The 16,657-nt window shown below is 39.5% G+C and overlaps 1 protein-coding gene across 4 annotated transcripts; it reads right to left on the reverse strand.

Moving 5' to 3' along the window:
• Positions 1-367: 367 nt before the first annotated feature.
• setdb1b (SET domain bifurcated histone lysine methyltransferase 1b) lies at positions 368-15,208 on the reverse strand. Of its 4 annotated transcripts, none has more exons than XM_081616829.1 (25): positions 15,187-15,208; positions 12,829-13,032; positions 12,586-12,752; positions 12,448-12,488; positions 11,491-11,617; positions 11,230-11,409; positions 10,922-11,123; positions 10,450-10,523; positions 10,171-10,361; positions 9,893-10,022; positions 8,157-8,424; positions 7,257-7,370; positions 6,328-6,631; positions 5,985-6,246; positions 4,735-4,825; positions 4,520-4,636; positions 4,221-4,390; positions 3,911-4,126; positions 3,650-3,820; positions 2,631-2,761; positions 2,468-2,487; positions 2,233-2,351; positions 1,891-2,153; positions 1,721-1,809; positions 368-692 (listed from the first exon to the last, which is right to left on the reverse strand). In XM_081616829.1, exons 1-25 carry the CDS (start codon positions 15,189-15,191, stop codon positions 575-577), a joined length of 3,774 nt encoding a protein of 1,257 aa, XP_081472955.1. In that variant the 5' UTR covers positions 15,192-15,208; the 3' UTR covers positions 368-574. The 4 variants fall into 4 exon arrangements, with proteins under 4 accessions (XP_081472955.1, XP_008430947.1, XP_081472954.1 ...); XM_008432725.3 differs by lacking the exon at positions 15,187-15,208 and adding an exon at positions 14,731-14,874; XM_081616828.1 differs by having other exon boundaries at positions 3,650-4,126.
• Between the last annotated feature and the right edge of the window lie 1,449 nt (positions 15,209-16,657).

The raw sequence follows: 16,657 nt of genomic DNA on the forward strand, positions 1-16,657 counted from the left end.
ATCCTGATCGACGGTTTAAAACAGCCGGGTAGTAAAACATGGTAAAAATGTTCCGAGTAAAGCAAAAAACATCCAAAACTGATGAAGGTTAGCAGCTTCTGCTCCGAGTTATACGTTCAAGGCAAATGTTTATCTTTATCTTTTTTTTTTTTTTTTAGATTGAGTTGAGCTGATTGGACGAACTCTCTGCCCGGTTGGATAAATAGGAAGAAACGGATCGTTTTGAGAGAACCTGGACTTCCGCAAGTTTGAGTCACTTCGAGCAGAAATAAAACATATTTAGCTGTTTTGGTCAGTAAGAGATTTTTCAGAAAACACAAAATAACTTATAATTCAAGCAGTAATAAATGAGTAACAAGGCAGGAGCTCCGGTCACTGAAGAAACCTTTATTCGGAGGTAAAGAAAACATTTAATGGACGACATCAGACACTTAAGAGACACAAGCTGGTAAAAAAAAAAAAAAAAAAAAAAAAACGCGAAAAGAACGAGATGCTACAAAATTCCTAGAACTTAAGAAAACATAAACTAAACGGGGTTCGGCGTTGAGGGGATGTTGTGCGAAGTCCGGGTGGATCACAGCAGCCGTCCACGGCACTCTGTGGATCCGCAGCAGCACAGCAGCTCTTTGCCTTCAACGCTTCCCACCTCGTAGTTATAATCCCAGGTCAGTTCTGTGCCGGCCCGAATGCGCCTGAACGCAACACAGTCAGGAAAAAAAAAAACATCAGCGGAAGAGACGGAAGGAAACTTTATCAGAAGATATAACAATATGAAGAAGAACGAAAGGGGTAAATGAGTTAAAAGACAAACTATTAGGCATTTCTGATCCATGAGAGTCAGACTTGTAACTGAAACCATTACAAAATGTTTTGACTCCCGACTAACCAGAGCTCCAGCAACAAATGTTTCTTGTCTTCAAATGCGTTAGAAGCTTAATATCATGAGATTGTAATGTTGAAAAGTTGAAGAGGTGTGAATACTTTTGCAGTTTCACAACACTTGGTTGATTCTTTTCTAGAGGAAATGTTTAAAGCTTAAAACTATCTTACCTCCAGTTGTTTTTTTTAATTCTTTATATATCAAAAATCAATTAAAATGACCGTATTTTCCAGACTATCGAGTGTACCATACTATAAGCCGCAGCTACAAATGTTTTGAGAAAAACTGGAAACGTATCTCCGCCGCTCTCGGTTTTCCATAAGGAGCCAGTAGAGGGCAGCAGAGGGCTGCGTCCTAATAAATCTGCTGGATTTACTAAGGACGGAGCTCCGTCTCCAACGCTGAACCATGGTTTCGTTCACGCCCAGTTTACGAACAGCGGCTCTATTTCCCTCCTGTACTGTCAGTTCGATAGCCTTCAACTTAAAAGCTGCATCATATGAGTTTGAAGAAATTTCTCCATTGTCCCTGCTGCTAGCATGTGCTTGTTCTAAATAAAAATGAGCACTTTCTTCTTTGATTTCCAATTTTGACTTCCAGTGATTCACTTCCTGCTAAAGAGCCCCCTAAAGTTCAACCAAGCCGCATGGTTCAAAGTGTGGTAAAAAAGTTGCGTCTTATAGTCCGAAAAATACGGTACTCTAGTTTTGCTTCATAGCCGTATCCATAAAATTGGCCTCTGTCTCTTTAAGGACCTCCCACGCTCCCTCATTAGCGCTTACAAACCATGTTTAAACTATAAATCCCCAGTACGGTGAAATTAACCCATTTCTAACTCACTTGCTGGCGAAGAACGCCACCCAGGGGAATCTCAAGTCGTGTGTGTCGACAAACACGTTCTGGACGAACAGGTTAGGACTGCAGCTGTGCTGCAATGCAGGTAATAGAAGAGCATGTCAATTTGGATCACAGAAAGCTGCTTTTAAATGACACAGAGAAAACTCTCTTACATTGAGGTAACGTCCCAGATTTCCCTCCAACTTGGCATCGATGATGTAGCAGGACTCTTCGCCGTCGAAGAATAGCCGGGTGTTTTTGGGAGCATTTTCTGCCCCTCCTCCAGGCTGCCCCTGGTGGCCGGGTTTGCTCCCCTGAGCGCTGTGCCCGACTCCTCCCCCAGACGGTTTCACCATCAGACTGTGGCTGTTCTTCAGGGCGATGCCTCGCGTGGATTTCACCGCCACCTGCTTCTTGGTCACGCCGGATACAGAAGCTCCAGCGAAGAAGAGCGCGGGGAAAGTCATGAAACACGTAGAGTAAAGATCTGGTGTTTGCTTTTTAACTGCGTTTACCCGGAGTGGCTTTCTCTCGGTCTTTGTTGTCTTCAGATCCAGAGCTAATCGTCTGAACATCGTCGCTGTCCGATAGAGTCATGACGTCCTGTTTCTTTGATTGCTCTGTCTTTATTTGACTGCAGAATAAGAATATTCTATGAGCAGGCAACATGGTTGGAAAATTTTGTGTAAAATTAAAGCTTAAAATGAAAAAACCCTATTAAATTTAGGGAGTTTGAGAATTTCAGCACACCTCTTGTTGTCTCCAGTTTCCTGTTGGAGAGAGAGAACAGAGTATTGAAGCAAAAATCACCCAAGTTAAAATATATAATCAGAGATTGTTTCATGTGGCTACTGGACAGATCAGGATGTAAAATAATCTCATGGTTTAATATTATTTGTTTTGTTTTACTGACCTTCTTCAGGCCCTGGCTTGTTAACCAGGAAGCCACTTTGCTTTTCCCCGTCTCCTCTGGCATGGAGGGCGGCTTCTCATCATCCTGGCCTTTGGCTGAGACGCTCAGTCCATCTTTACTGTCCTGACTCCCTGCAGCAGGAGAGCGAGAATTTACTTTATTTAGCAAAACAATCAGGCAGTAATAAGGCAAAGCATGGCTACCCGCATTCATCTTACGGTTTTAACATTAGCTAGCATGTTGTTGGCGTCCTACAACTGTTTATCACAGCGTGATAAAATAAGTTCTACCAAATTGACATTATTAACGACCCTTAAGCATTAGATGAAGGCGAGTCGATAAAAGATGAGAGAAAACATTAAACAGTACCTACTAGCGACATTAAAGCAATTTGTTCACGGTAAGATCATCAGGTTTTAGTAATATGTGTAAATAAGACTAACACAGTGAGCAATAGGGGTTTTTTCTAAAATGTAAGTTTTTATTTAAAAAAACAGAATTATATGAATAAAAATAAAAATATAAATATATTTAGTGTGCAAAGGACAAATGTTTGGGGGGCACATAGTGTTACCATAAAGAAAATAAAGATACTGCAATCATTTACATGTACAGCTCTGGGAAAAAAATAAGAAACCACTTAAAATGATCAGTTTCTCTGATTTTACTTTTTATAGGTATATATTTGAGTAAAATGAACATTGTTATTTCATTATATAAACTATTGACAACATGTCTCTGAAGTTACAAGCAAAAATTTTGTATTATTTACATAAAATGAGAAATGGTCAAAATAACAAAAAAGACGCAGTGCTTTCAGACCTTAAATAATGCAAAGGAAACAAGTTGATATTCATTTAGAAACAATATTAATGTTTTAACTCAGGAAGAGTTCAGACATCAATGTTTGGTGGAATAACCAGGAGGTTTTCAATGCTGTGGACTCCTCATTTTTTCCAGACCTGTGTTTTTTAAGGCTCTACTGCCGAGTTTGATCATCAGCGATGGATCTGCAGTACCTTCTTTGTTGCCCTTGGCCTGACCGCGAGTCGTGTAACTCCTCCACACAGAGCTGGGGGTGTAGTAGTTGTCCTTCACAAAGGTGTCGTCTGAGCTGTCGCTTTCATCTTCACTCTTTGAATCTTTCTCCTCTTCGTCGTTGCTGTCATCCGAAGAGCTGGAGCTCTGAGCTGCGGGACGAGGAAACATGTATGATAAAATGGCTGCCTGCTGCACATAAAAGCAGCAGGCAGTCATCACATGTTTGGGTTGGGACTCGCCTTTTTTCCTCGCAGCGCCGCTGGAGACCAAAGCGGACGGCTGGATCTTCATTCTGGACACGTCCACGCCGCTGCCCTCGCTGTCGGAGCAGTGCGCCTCGCTCTCGTAGCCTTCCTTGAAGTTCTCCACGCTCTCGATGTGGTCCAGGTTAGCAAAATACTCGTCGCCCATCTCTAGACCTTCTTTGTCAGCGAAATCATCAGTCAGGATTTTACCTGGGAAAATGGAAGAAAAGACAGACAATGCATGGATTCTGCATGGCAGCCAGATTGTGCCCGTCTTCCCATCAGTCCTAATCGTGTTTCTCACCAGCATAAATGCAAACAAATGATCCCTTAGCTATATCGTCCAGACAGCGAATGCCCCAGCCTTTGTTCTGGGTCTTGAAGAGCTGCAGACGGACCTGCAGGCCGTGCTGCACCAGCCGGTTGGTGCACATCTGAGCACAACATTTACACCTTTTGTTGCACTCATAGATCCTAAGAGAAGAAGCAGGAAGAAAGAAGACAATTTCACATTAAACACGAGGGCAAAAGTCGTTTTTAGTTATTATTTGCCTGTGTGGGAATGAAAGACATGAGTGAGTTATGCAGGTGAAAATGTCTGACCCTGTAGGTAAGCACTCCTCTAATCGTTTGTATGAATATCCGGCGCTGTGGTTGATCTGCCCCCCAGGTGTGCAGCCTGAAGCCTGCAGGGTCAGCTGGTGGCAGGAACATTTGGATCTGTAATTAAAAAGAAGAAATACCAAGATCCCATGACAAATCTCAAGGGTATTATCTGCAGCAGACAAATTGAAATAAAGGCGATTATCTCCACTGACTTGTCTTTGCAGCCGTCGGTACACTCACAGCCGACCAGGAAGTCTGAACTGGTGTTAATAAATACTCCGTCTTCAGGGATTCGCTCCTTGCCTTGTGGAGAGAGGAGAGAATGAGTCAGGCACAGCTGTCAGGTATCACATTATGACAGAGAAACTGTATTCAGCGGCAAAGTACAGCTGAACACACAAGTAATTAGCTGCATTTTAATTCTGACACAGATTGAGAATGACTTGCTAAAATTTGCTGTCATGTAAAAAAAAAAAAAAAAAAAAGAGAAACTGGACTGATTTTCTTTATTTATCTTAAAACATTTATCATTTATGGCGTATGTGTTAAATTGAAGGCCCGGGGGCCAAATCTGGCCCACCAGAGATTTTTATGTGGCCATTCAGACTCAAAATTATATCAATAAGTCTGTCCAGTTTTTCACAAATATGAAAAATTCACACAAAGTCAACAGAGCCACACATTTTCTTTCTGATTTTACTGAAATTTTTTCTCAAAATTGGCCAAAAACTTTGGGTTTAAATGACTGCTGCCTCAGTCTCACTTGGTGTCAAGTCATAATCTGTGATCAATATGGCGATTAATAAAAAAAAGGTCACATTTAACAACATACTTTAGTGCAAATACCATAATAATTTCTTACAAATATTTCTAAATTAACGTCAGAAAATCTCTGATTTTGATTGCAAAAAACAAACCTGGCTGGACCAACCAGTTAGAAAAGATGCTCAATATTATTTAATTTTAAGAAACACTCACTGAAACAGCTATTTATTGATATTTCAGCAATTTAATGGGTTTAATTCATTCTGGCTTTTTAAGAACATTCAGATTTTTGATATGGCCCAAAATGAAAATGAGTTATGGTAAGTTATGGTAGACTATTGCATCTAATGATAGATCCTAGATGCACATAAGTAAATTTAATTATTTTCCCATTTTGAGGAGCTGACATGTTTCTCCTTAGTACTTAGAAAAAAACGTATTTTTCTTTTACTAATATTTCATTTAAAGATTTTCATTACACACATGGAAAGACGAGAGAAATGCCTGAAAATAAATTAGTCGTTATTGAAGTTGAATATTTTCATACTGAAGAGTTTGGAGAAAATTTGTGCACGTTAAATAAATTGCACAGGGAAAGAAAGGCTTAGGAATGTGAACGACTGACCAAAGGAAGAATAAAACGGAATAAAAATATGAAATAATCCCACATTTGGTAGAAAATGGTTTTGATCCTTACTGTATTTTACGTTAGGTGGTGGAGTGGTGTCAATCTCATTGACGCAGGACAGAGGGATGTCCTCCTTCCCACTAGTGATGTCTGGAATGTAATAGAAGGGCCTTTGCGGCTGGAAAGGCCGGTCCACCAGGACGTACGGGTCGAGGCAGAACATCTCTAAGAATATAAAGTCACAGCGGGTCTGGAAGAGGTAGCTCTGGATCTCCCCCATGTTACGCAGACAAAGTCCACACGGAGCCTTGTAGATAACGTGGAAGGACATCTGGAGGTCGAACATAAAGAAACCATCACTTTAAGACTAAATCAATTTGCACACGCAGCATTTATAAAGGACTGTGCGTACTTTACGGTTGACTTTGCGTCGTCCCGTCATGCGTCTGAAGTCGTAGAGCAGCGGAGTGAGGAGGGGGTTCTTTCCTCTGTGCAGGTCTGACTTTGCTGGTCGGACGCGGTTCAGACATGCAGGCTGACAGGTGTGAGCCAGGTAGAAGATGCGGTCTGTCGGGGCTCTGTAGGACGGCTGCTGAGGGATGGTGGCCATCGCGTGCGTGACGATGGAAGGAGGCGGCACCAGGGCGGTCGTCTGTCTCTGATACGGAGGCGTGAAGGAGGACGTGGGCGTACTCGGGGTGCTCTGCACCTTTAAACTGTGGATTTAAAACTTTAAAAACTGAATTTGACTCGGATAACTTTGAAAGTTAAAACCGTTTCTTCATAAATAAAACAATTGTCAACAAAACAGCTACACAAAGTTATTTAAAACACTTAAATCGATGAAAATACAGAACTAAGTTGTTTTGTCCTTTCTTGAGAACATTGAGACTTACAGAACATCAGCTGCTTTCATCTTAAAAATAAAGAGTTTTCATGTTTTTCCTGGAAACTATTGTACTGAAGCGTTAAACTGTCGGAGACAGGAAATAAATTCAGGAGCAACATCTCTTCAAAACCTAAATGTTCATAAGACTGTATTCTTGGATTATCACCATTTATATTACTTGAAAATTGTCTCAAAAGAACAATGTTATCATTTATTGTGACAACACTTCTGGGACAATTTATCATCCACTAAATTCTGTTAGTACGACAGGCTTAAGCACAAGATGGCAGCAGTACAAAAATGGGGCTTTACCAAACATTGTTTCTGCATTAAAAATAAAAAATAAACTATCTAGTGCTAATTTTTGATCAAAGAACAGAATCTGAGTAGCTTTATTAGCTACTTTCTTGTTTGTGTTTACTGAATTTAATTGTGTAAAACTGTGAACTTACACTGAGAGGTTGCTGGCGTTGGCGGACGCAGCCTGCAAGATCTTGGAGGCGTGAGTCCCGCCGACACCAGGGATGAAATTAGACGTGCTCTTCTTTGCCATCTGATGTTTATTTCTTGAGGTGATAAAACAAAAGGGGAAAAAAAAATTGTTTATCTTGACACATTAAAGAGTGAGTTAGCTTCCCAAGAAGCTGTAATCGTTAAACCCTGACGGGAAGTGAAACCATCATCTGATGATGATCATTATTTACCTGTTCTTTTTACAGACGGTTTGGTGTAAAAATCCAATCATTCTCCCGCAGTCTAACAAAACCTGTTTAAAATACAAATTTACCCTAGATGATACTCTCACCTCTGAAGCGGTAATATTCCGATTTATTAGGCTTTCATGCAACCATTAAAAGATGCAAAATGACAAATAATTCCTTTTTTAAATTCGAAAATAAATATCTTATTGCCTAAAATACATTAGAAAAGCATTTCTATGGTGTTTGCTGCATCACTTGCAGCAAAGGATGTTTCAGTGAAAACAATAATTTTGACATCAACATGTGAAAAGCTCAGCTCTTCCTCTTTGACCTAACGTCAATGTAGAGTAGGACTGATATATTGATTATTTTTTTGACTGATTAAAAATGTGATTTTTTAAAATTTTTTTATTTTATTTTTTTACATAATTTGAATTAGGAAAAGCCTAATGCCACTTGAGGAGTTTTGGGTAAAACATATTTAGAGCCAAAATAAAAAATTTTTCATCTTAAATGCAAAAAGTTTGGGTATAGTTTTAGGTCAATTACTGCTCTGAGTTGTTCTTTCAGCGAATGGACTTTTTTTAAAAATCTGTATAATCCACACAATATTTAAATAATGGAGTTAACCGTTTCAGCTCTCATACTTACTCGATACGTTGAAGCTGGGCAGCCGGTGAGGGCTGAGGGGTTTGCTGGGTTTGTTGAGCTAGCAGCTGCAGGGTTTGCTGGGACGGCTGGACCTGCTGGGTCGGCTGGACCTGCTGGAGGAGCTGGGGCTGCGGCCGCTGCTGAAGCTGCTGGATCAGAGTCGTCGCTGGCGGCTGACTCTGGGTCGCTTGAGGAGGTTTGGCAGAAGAAACTCCGACGTGTTCGACGCCAGTGTACTGAACGACTGGGCCTTTACTCCTTAATGCTCCTAGAGATTGGAGAAAGTAGCAACAGACAGTGTAGAAGTAGTGACAGACGGAGAGAAATTCTCCAGTAAAGATCCAACTTTCTTCCCCAAAAAAAGAGCGTGTGGTAATTATTGATCAAAATACTTAAAGAAATTTAAACTATTATTAATGAAAGTTTTAGAATAATATGTGTTAAAAAAAAACAAAGTTACAGTCCCTAAATAGATCATATAATGTACATCTTTTGTGTTTTGAGTTTTGTTTGGGTTTGTGAAGGCAACCTGAAGTGATATCCAGGTGTTGGGCAGGTCTCTGTTTGGCCCAACATTAATGCCAAACTGCTAAAATAAGGCTTGGCAACATGTGAATGAGCCTGTCGCAATTAATCAATTACTCTGATGATTAATATTTTCCAAAAGGTAATTTTGACATCTTCACTTAAATTATGAATTCAGTTGAGTGTAGTTCTATATTTATTGTTTTTGGTTGTGTTTCACTTTGAAACAAAATCAAAGTTTATTAGTCAATGAGAGGGAAAAATTGCATCACGATGTCATTACCATCATATAACTTCAAAATAGTCTCAAAACAACATTATTGTTTATCGCATTATTATCGGGACAATTTATCGTCCAGCAAAATTCCTCATGACAGGTGAAGTTTGTTCAATCACAGCTGTTTTATTGTCTCAAACTAAGTTAATTCTCAGTTTTCCAGATTTTTATATTCAGGAAAGTTTAAAAGAAATCATTTAGTTGAAAGGTAAGTTAAAAATGTTATATATAAACTAGTTGTGCTGTAGGGCTGCACAGTGGCGCAGTTGGTAGAGCTGTTGCCTTGCAGCAAGAAGGTTCTGGGTTCGATTCCCGGCCCCGGTCTTTCTGCATGGAGTTTGCATGTTCTCCTGTGCATCCGGGTACTCCGGGTTCCTCCCACGGTCCAAAAACATGACTGTCAGGTTAATTGGCCTCTCCAAATTGCCCCTAGGTGTGAGTGTGTGCATGGTTGTTTGTCCTGTGTGTCTCTGTTGCCCTGCGACAGACTGGCGACCTGTCCAGGGTGTATCCCGCCTCTCGCCCGGAACGTTAGCTGGAGATGGGCACCAGCACCCCTCCCGACCCCACTGAGGGACAAGGGTGAAAGAAAATGGATGGATGGATGGATGGATAGTTGTGCTGTAATTAAAGGGTAATTAACTGCTGCGATATGTGGGCAACATACCACTTTGATTTTATATAGAAGTTTTTTTAAAGTGAAATTTGTGGTTGAGGACTCCACTTTGACTTTCCTCTGTCATCTTTTCACTTTTGTGACTCTGTATTGTTGACCGTAAAATGGTAAAAACAGGTAATGCAATTAATTTGCATGGTGTAATATTAATGCTTTAAACTGTATGACAGTAATAATAATAAAGGCTCAAACCCAGCCAGTCAGGCTTTGACAATGTTCAATACAAGCTTTTAATGTTGCAAATCTGTGTCCAGTTACCCATGTTTGGCCTTGTCCTCTGGTGGCCAGCTAGCTTCTTTTCTTGAGTGTTTGCTGAAGCCAGTTTCAGATTGAACATGGGCTCCAACCTGGTGGATCCTCTGTAAATCCATTCGCTCCTCTTATCGTCCTGCTCAACACCAAGAAAACACACGAAACGGTGTAAAAACACTCTACACGATTAAAGTGCCACATCTTTCTAAGATATATTAATGACACAGTTGATCTGGAAGCTCTGAAAAATGGTATTTGGATTGGGATGAGAGGCTGGTACGAACCAGAAAGAGGATCTTGACCAAGCTGCTGTCCACCTCCTCCACTTTGCTCTTCCACCAGGTCCCCTCCCACTCCGTCTTGATTATCTGGCCGACCTTTAGGAGCACCATCGGCCTGCTGGGATAGGCGGAGATGTACTCCTCAATGAAGTCCCGACAAGATGCATCCTCTATGTCCTCCCAAGTTCGCTTTACTACACAAAGAAACAGAAACACTTCATTTATCTCTTTTCCTACATGTTATTTTTATGATTTTTATCAAAAACAGAAGTTAAATCCTACGTGGTCTGCAAACTGGATACAGTTCAGGAAGGATCACATATGAAGCGTAGCCGTCGTCAAAGAAGATCAGAAACCTGAAACACAAAAGTTGTTTATCACTGAACTTTTGGAAATGTTATTTTTTATTTGATTTATTTATTTCAATCAGCAGGACAGAGAAAACATGTCATACATAATTTGTTTAACATCACTTTTCTGCTTATAAAGGGCTAATTGTAAAAAACTTTGTAATTAAAACCATGTTATAATATTAATGTGCCTGTTCCAACAACTAAATTATACGACATTGACAAAATGGTTACAAATTAACTCATAAGACGACAAACAAATCTAGGGATAATAAGAATAGCAACAGTAACAATTGTAAATAACAACCAGACAAACAGCATCAGAATAATTACCAACTTCTTGCCGATGTAAACCTATAAATTCTTCTTCATCTGTGTTATACGACAACAAATAAAACTTATACCTCATGCGGTTCTTGTTGTTCGGCATCTCTGCCACGATTCCAGCGTACAGCCACACCAGGTTTCCGTCTTTGTACTTGGCGACAACACGAGCCCCGACGTACAGGCTCTCCAGGGTGGGGTTGTAGTCAAACGCCACATGATTCCCCGACAACAGACTCTTGCCTTTATCAAACCTCACCTTGTACTTAAACACACCGTTTCCTGGGAACAAAGAGAGCTTCTGGATCATCAAAACAATCCAACAGAGCAAGAAACAAAAGCTGTGTAAAACGTTGTGATGCTCATACTGAGTTTAAAAGAAACGCACCAACAGGGTTAATTGCCACCAGGTTGCCTTTATGCCACGTCTTGGTGCGTTTCTTTCCCAGGATGTTCATCCCCACTTTGAGCTCGTCTTCTTTTATGTTGGGGTTTGGCTGCGTCTGCGTCATCGTCTGATGAGATGGAGCTTGTGATACAAATATAGCTGGTGTCGGGCTCTGAATTCCTGCAGGATAACATTTTTTTAAAATCCAAACATTAGCACCAATAAAAGCTCCAGAAAGCTAGAAGCTTTGCGTGTGCTCACCTGGCTGAACTACAGACTGCACTGCTGTTCGTATCAAAGGCGAGCCGGCAGAGGGCTTGGTGACTATTTGGACCAACTTCTGGACCTGCTGGGTGGTTTTCTGCAGAACTGCAGAGGCTTCGTTTAACTGGTGGTGAAAGAGCAGAAGTCAGAACAGCTGGAAACAATGTGGACTTTTAGTGGAACATGAGAAGACAATTCATGACGTGGAAGACGGGATGAGGATGGTCACAGTGCGCTTCTTTCTTCATTTGTTTTTGAGCCTTGGTTAATGTTTACTTGTTATATTTAATGGTGCAGGACATGATTTTTGTTTACATCATAGTCCATTTTTTCTTCTATTATTTGTTACATTTTCCATTTATTAATTTTTCCCAAAATATGTTACCAATTCACGCAACACTTTTAGTAAAGAGGTATTTAAGAATTATATTTTAAAATGTTATACTCTGTAAAAAAAATACTCATAACTCTTTTTATAAATATTTATTTTAATTAATGTAAATTATTAAACGTTTTTGTTTATTTCATTCATTAAAACAAGTTTTGCTGAATTTATATGAAACTATATTTGAGGTAAAATGGATAAATATCCTGTTGACAAAACGGCTTGTTCCTAGAAATATGTATATTCAGCCCACACAAATGAACCTTCTGGCACCATGTTCAATTCCTAACAGGAAGTCTTGGTTGTTTTGAAGAAATCTGATTGGTTGACAGGTTTTAGCTTAGCGCTACACTGCCCCCTATAGGCTTGGCATGTTTAATACAACACTCAGGACCAGATTGCGAGAGTTGATGTGGATGAAAACCTTTCAGAAAACGATGCCATGTGTACAATTATTTTTGGAGGTGGAAATATTAATTTCAGGCCCTGAGACTGTGTTTTACAGATAATTTAATTAATCATTCATCATGGTCATCAGAAGAGGAAAAACCGCGGCCGGCTGCTCTCACTGTTGGGTCCTTAGATGGCGTTTGTGTCTTTGGAGGAACCACTGATGGTGGAGAACAGAAGTGAGAGATAAAATAAGAGCGTTAGCATTTCCAGCTACTGCAGCACTGACAGTAACTCTGTAGAAAACCATGACTTACAACATCCCACAGCTATGACGTCATCGTCGTCATCGTCATCAATCTCGATGACTTCAGAGGGGAGCCCTCCTCCTCCGCCGCCTTCGTCCTCTGAGCTGCTCTCTCGGTAGACGAGGCCGTTGTTTTCATACGCTGCCCTCACCAGCTTCTCACACTCCAAAACGGACCTGAAGAATCAGAGAGACGAAATGAGCAACTGGCAGAAAACACCAGTTAAACCCAAAAAAGTAACACCTTCCATACTGGTTTGCATCGTTGAGAAGTTTCTCTGTCTTCGCCTCTTCTTTCTCTTTCTGTTCCACCCATTCCTCGAGCTCTATCAGCTGGGCTTTTTTCTTCTTCACAGCCTCGCTCTGCTCCACAGCCTCCTCAATCCATTTCTTCAGGTCATCCAGTGAAACTCCCAACTCGTCCTCCAGACTGGGGTCCCAGCCGTCGACCTCCATTCTGAGGAAGGGACACAACCAGCAGAAAAGCATCACATTTTATGTCCATCAGACAGACTCAACACTTACTTGGGCTTATATGATCCTTGAATGAACGAGCGAAGTGATATTAACACAAATTATGGTTCTGGAAAGTGATGGTGACAATTCTGTTCCCAGAAAAGCCTGGCACAAAGTTGATGTGTCAGCCAGGAGAAATTCATCACTATGGGATTTAAGAGGCACAATCAATAAAAATAGGGTAAAAAATTAACTTATAAAATGCTTGAACTATATCTTGAAAAGCACAATTTTTTTTAAAACTCTAAAATTAAACAATCAAACAAATAAAATGCTTGTTAAATGGTTGAATTCATGCGTATAACACAGCTTGAATATGATCAGTGTAAGAAATAGAGGTCAGCTTGGTGACTATATAACGCACAAACACGTTACTATCAAATAATATAATGCTTAATAATATAATTTTATTAGGAAATCTACCATTTTAAATGACTGAACCTGCTTATTCACCCAAATCTTATTGAGATAATAAACACTGAATGCAATATCAGAAAACACAACATACATGTTTTAAGGGAGCAACAGTTCAATTGTTGTATTTTAGGAAGGTCTTAAAATGCTGTTGAAGTTTTTAAGTGATATATGTTTACTTTAAAACACTATTACTAAAAGCAATACAAGAATAACAGTATCACAGAGTTTATACATCCTACATATTTATAGAGACTTCAATAGACATATAGATGGATAGACGGGATAAAAATAAATTATATGTTGCTGTGTAAACATGACATGGAATATTTTGGCATTATTTGCTAGAGCATAAATGCACCTCTCTGTAAAAAGGATGAAACAATAGTGTCTCAGTCAATCTTGGCCTCCAAATCAACTTTAAAAAGTATAACAGCCGAGTATAAAATCATGAAATACAAACATTTTTATTATTATTATCTAGATTGCGTTTTCATAAGTACCCAGAAAAACCACTCGATTTACTCTCCATACTTTTCCAGAGGGCACTTAACTGCGGGAAAATCTTACACTTACAGGAAGTTTCTATTTCTGAATTTTCCCTTAGATATCCTCCAGATAAAATCAAGTTAAAAAATAACAAATGAATGCAAAATAATGCGACCATTAGCAGAGAAAGATGCAGCAGATCCCATGCTCAGTTTGGTGAAGCAGATATGCAAGCGGTTTTCTTTCTGCTGATCGGCAGCCCGCCTGTGAACGGTAGGTGTTTGTAACTCGCTCATTCATAGAAACCGCAGAAGGTTTAGTCAGAAAGTAAAGAAACAAGCGCAAAACAGCTCTAACTCATAAGGCAATATGATTATCTTCTTAGTAAACATCTGAGAAGCATAGTAGAAACAAATGCACCGGCAATATTTTGCGACTATTTTGTTTATAAAGCACAAAATGTGCAGACTTGCAAAATAAAGTTATTTAAGTCAGCGTATTAATTCAAGAAGTCACAACTGTGTTTTATTATGATGTGTTTTATTTAGCAGCAAACAAGATTCAAGAGTATGCTAGCTGGTTAGCCTAGCACGAGCAATGAAATGTGTTTATATTTCGGACAGGTTGCGGCGGCTGCCTGCAAAATAAACATTATTCTATAGTTTGCAATTGTTCTCAAAAACGTGACACACACTGAACTCAAACGACTAATGAAAGGCCAATTAAAAACACTCACCCATCACCGCTTTCCATTCTGTCGATAGCAAAATTTTAAACTAGCTTGTTGCTAACGCGAAGGATGGGCTACAAAGAGTAGCGCATGCTGTGGTTGCCGGGGCACCCGAGGTGGGCGGTGCTGCTTGTCAAAAAAAGCGCTATAAATGATATCACTAACAGACAGAAAAGACAGGCTGTTAAAAGTATACTTTTACCCTTAATCTTTGCGGATTTTATTCCACAGCTGGCTGTTGTCTTAATAGCTATTATCATCTAATGAGACTTGCTTTGTGAAATATCAGCATCTATACTTTTTTTTCCATTTTCTAAATATTTACATATACTGACTTGTTTTGCTTAGAAAATAGATTATTTTAGGAAATACGGTGCTTTCAAATAATCATTTTTATGCACATATTTGCCACTTTCCAATAATACCACTTAAGAGTTTTAACCTTCTTCGTAGCACACTCACTTCATTTGAAGATTCAGAATAACCATTAGTTGCATCCAAAATAGAAACCTCACAGGCAAACAGAGTAAGTCACCAAAGCACGATTCCACGTGAGGAGTCTGAACCATTCTTTGGTCTCCATCATTCCTCTGTGTCGTCCTCCTGCTCCTCCATGTAGGTGGACACAGAAACGGCACTGTAAGGGTCCAGCACCAGGTGAGCACAGCGAACAATGGTCACGAGCAAAAAGAAGCAAAGAAGGGAGAAAAAGAAGAGGGCAAAACCAAGATCCACATCTACTTCAAATCCTCTCAGAGGACCGACTGAAGGGTCCATGTTAAAAAAAAAAAAAGCACAAAATCCAAAAATGTGTTTCTACGTCTCATCTGATTCCAGAAAAAAAAGATCCTGAAAAGTTTGATATCATTTCACCTCTGCTTTGTTTATCACTATTGTTAACCTAAGCTGATTTCTTTTTATTGTCCAGTTCTGTTCTGCTGTTTCGCCTTTTTTCCTCCAATGAGCGAAACACAGGCGCCCTTGTTTGGCACCTGTGACCTCCTTGAATAGTTAATAGGGAGTTTGGTAACAAACATGTCATTCCGGTGACTAGAACTCTCATGTATCTGTGTAGAACAGAAAAATTCAGAAAACTCGTTACATCTGCCTTTGAATTGCCTGATAATGTAAGTTTTTACTGCGTTGTGCACGCTCTGAAGTTATGCCAATTTGCTTAAAATAAATATGAAACAGTTCACACACAGTTCTGCTCCGATGAACAACACTTACAATTATTTCATGACAAAAATGTTCTAAAAAAGTAGGAAGTGAAATGACAAAGAAGAAAAAAGGTTAGAGTAGAAAGAGGATATGATGCTTTTGCTGTAATCTAGTTAAGAGGGCTCGGAAACTGATCCTGAGTTTAAAAAAACCCAAACAGTGCAGGTTACCTAATGAATGCACAGGCTAAAAGTGTGGTGAGTATATTCAAATAAAACCAAATACAGAAAAATAGGACAAACGGATGGGAAGCATTTGCGTTAAACATGATTCAAGTATATATCCTACATATTAAATGAGATTTAAGTGTCCATGAGTGTCTTAAAATATCACATTTTTCTGTTGCTATCCCTAAGTGGTGAAAAATTAAGATGGAAACTGACCCGTACTTCTGTCGCATCTCCAGAACTTCACAATTAAGCAGATAATTATGTAGTTTAGTTTGTGTTCCTTCACTTTTTTTTTTTACATTTTTACCACTTAATTACTTCTGCAGAAGTTAAATGGTATTTCCTTCCAGTCCTCAAACAACCCTTCTTCCATCTCAACCTAAACTCACAGGATAAAAGTATTTTTTTAAGTGTATTTGTAAGGAATATAAAAAAAAAATTCCAATATTAGTTTGCCAGTTCAATACTAGTTTTTATGATTAAATAACTTGGAAAGGCACCTGAGCTCAAAAGCTTTCAATAAATGACTGATTTCCCTCATT

The sequence above is a fragment of the Poecilia reticulata genome, chromosome 16 (assembly GCF_904066995.2).
Source record: "Poecilia reticulata chromosome 16, P_reticulata-male-v2, whole genome shotgun sequence".
In the NCBI taxonomy this organism is placed as follows: Eukaryota; Metazoa; Chordata; class Actinopteri; order Cyprinodontiformes; family Poeciliidae; genus Poecilia; species Poecilia reticulata.

What these genes read in the sequence shown, in the direction of transcription:
- setdb1b (XM_081616830.1), bottom strand. An exon ending in AACAACAAGAACCGCATGAG is followed by an intron (nt 10,524 to 10,921) that starts GTATAAGTTTTA and finishes TTTGTGTTTCAG; the next exon opens with GTTTCTGATCTTCTTTGACG. An exon ending in ATTTGTTTGCATTTATGCTG is followed by an intron (nt 4,127 to 4,220) that starts GTGAGAAACACG and finishes CCATTTTCCCAG; the next exon opens with GTAAAATCCTGACTGATGAT.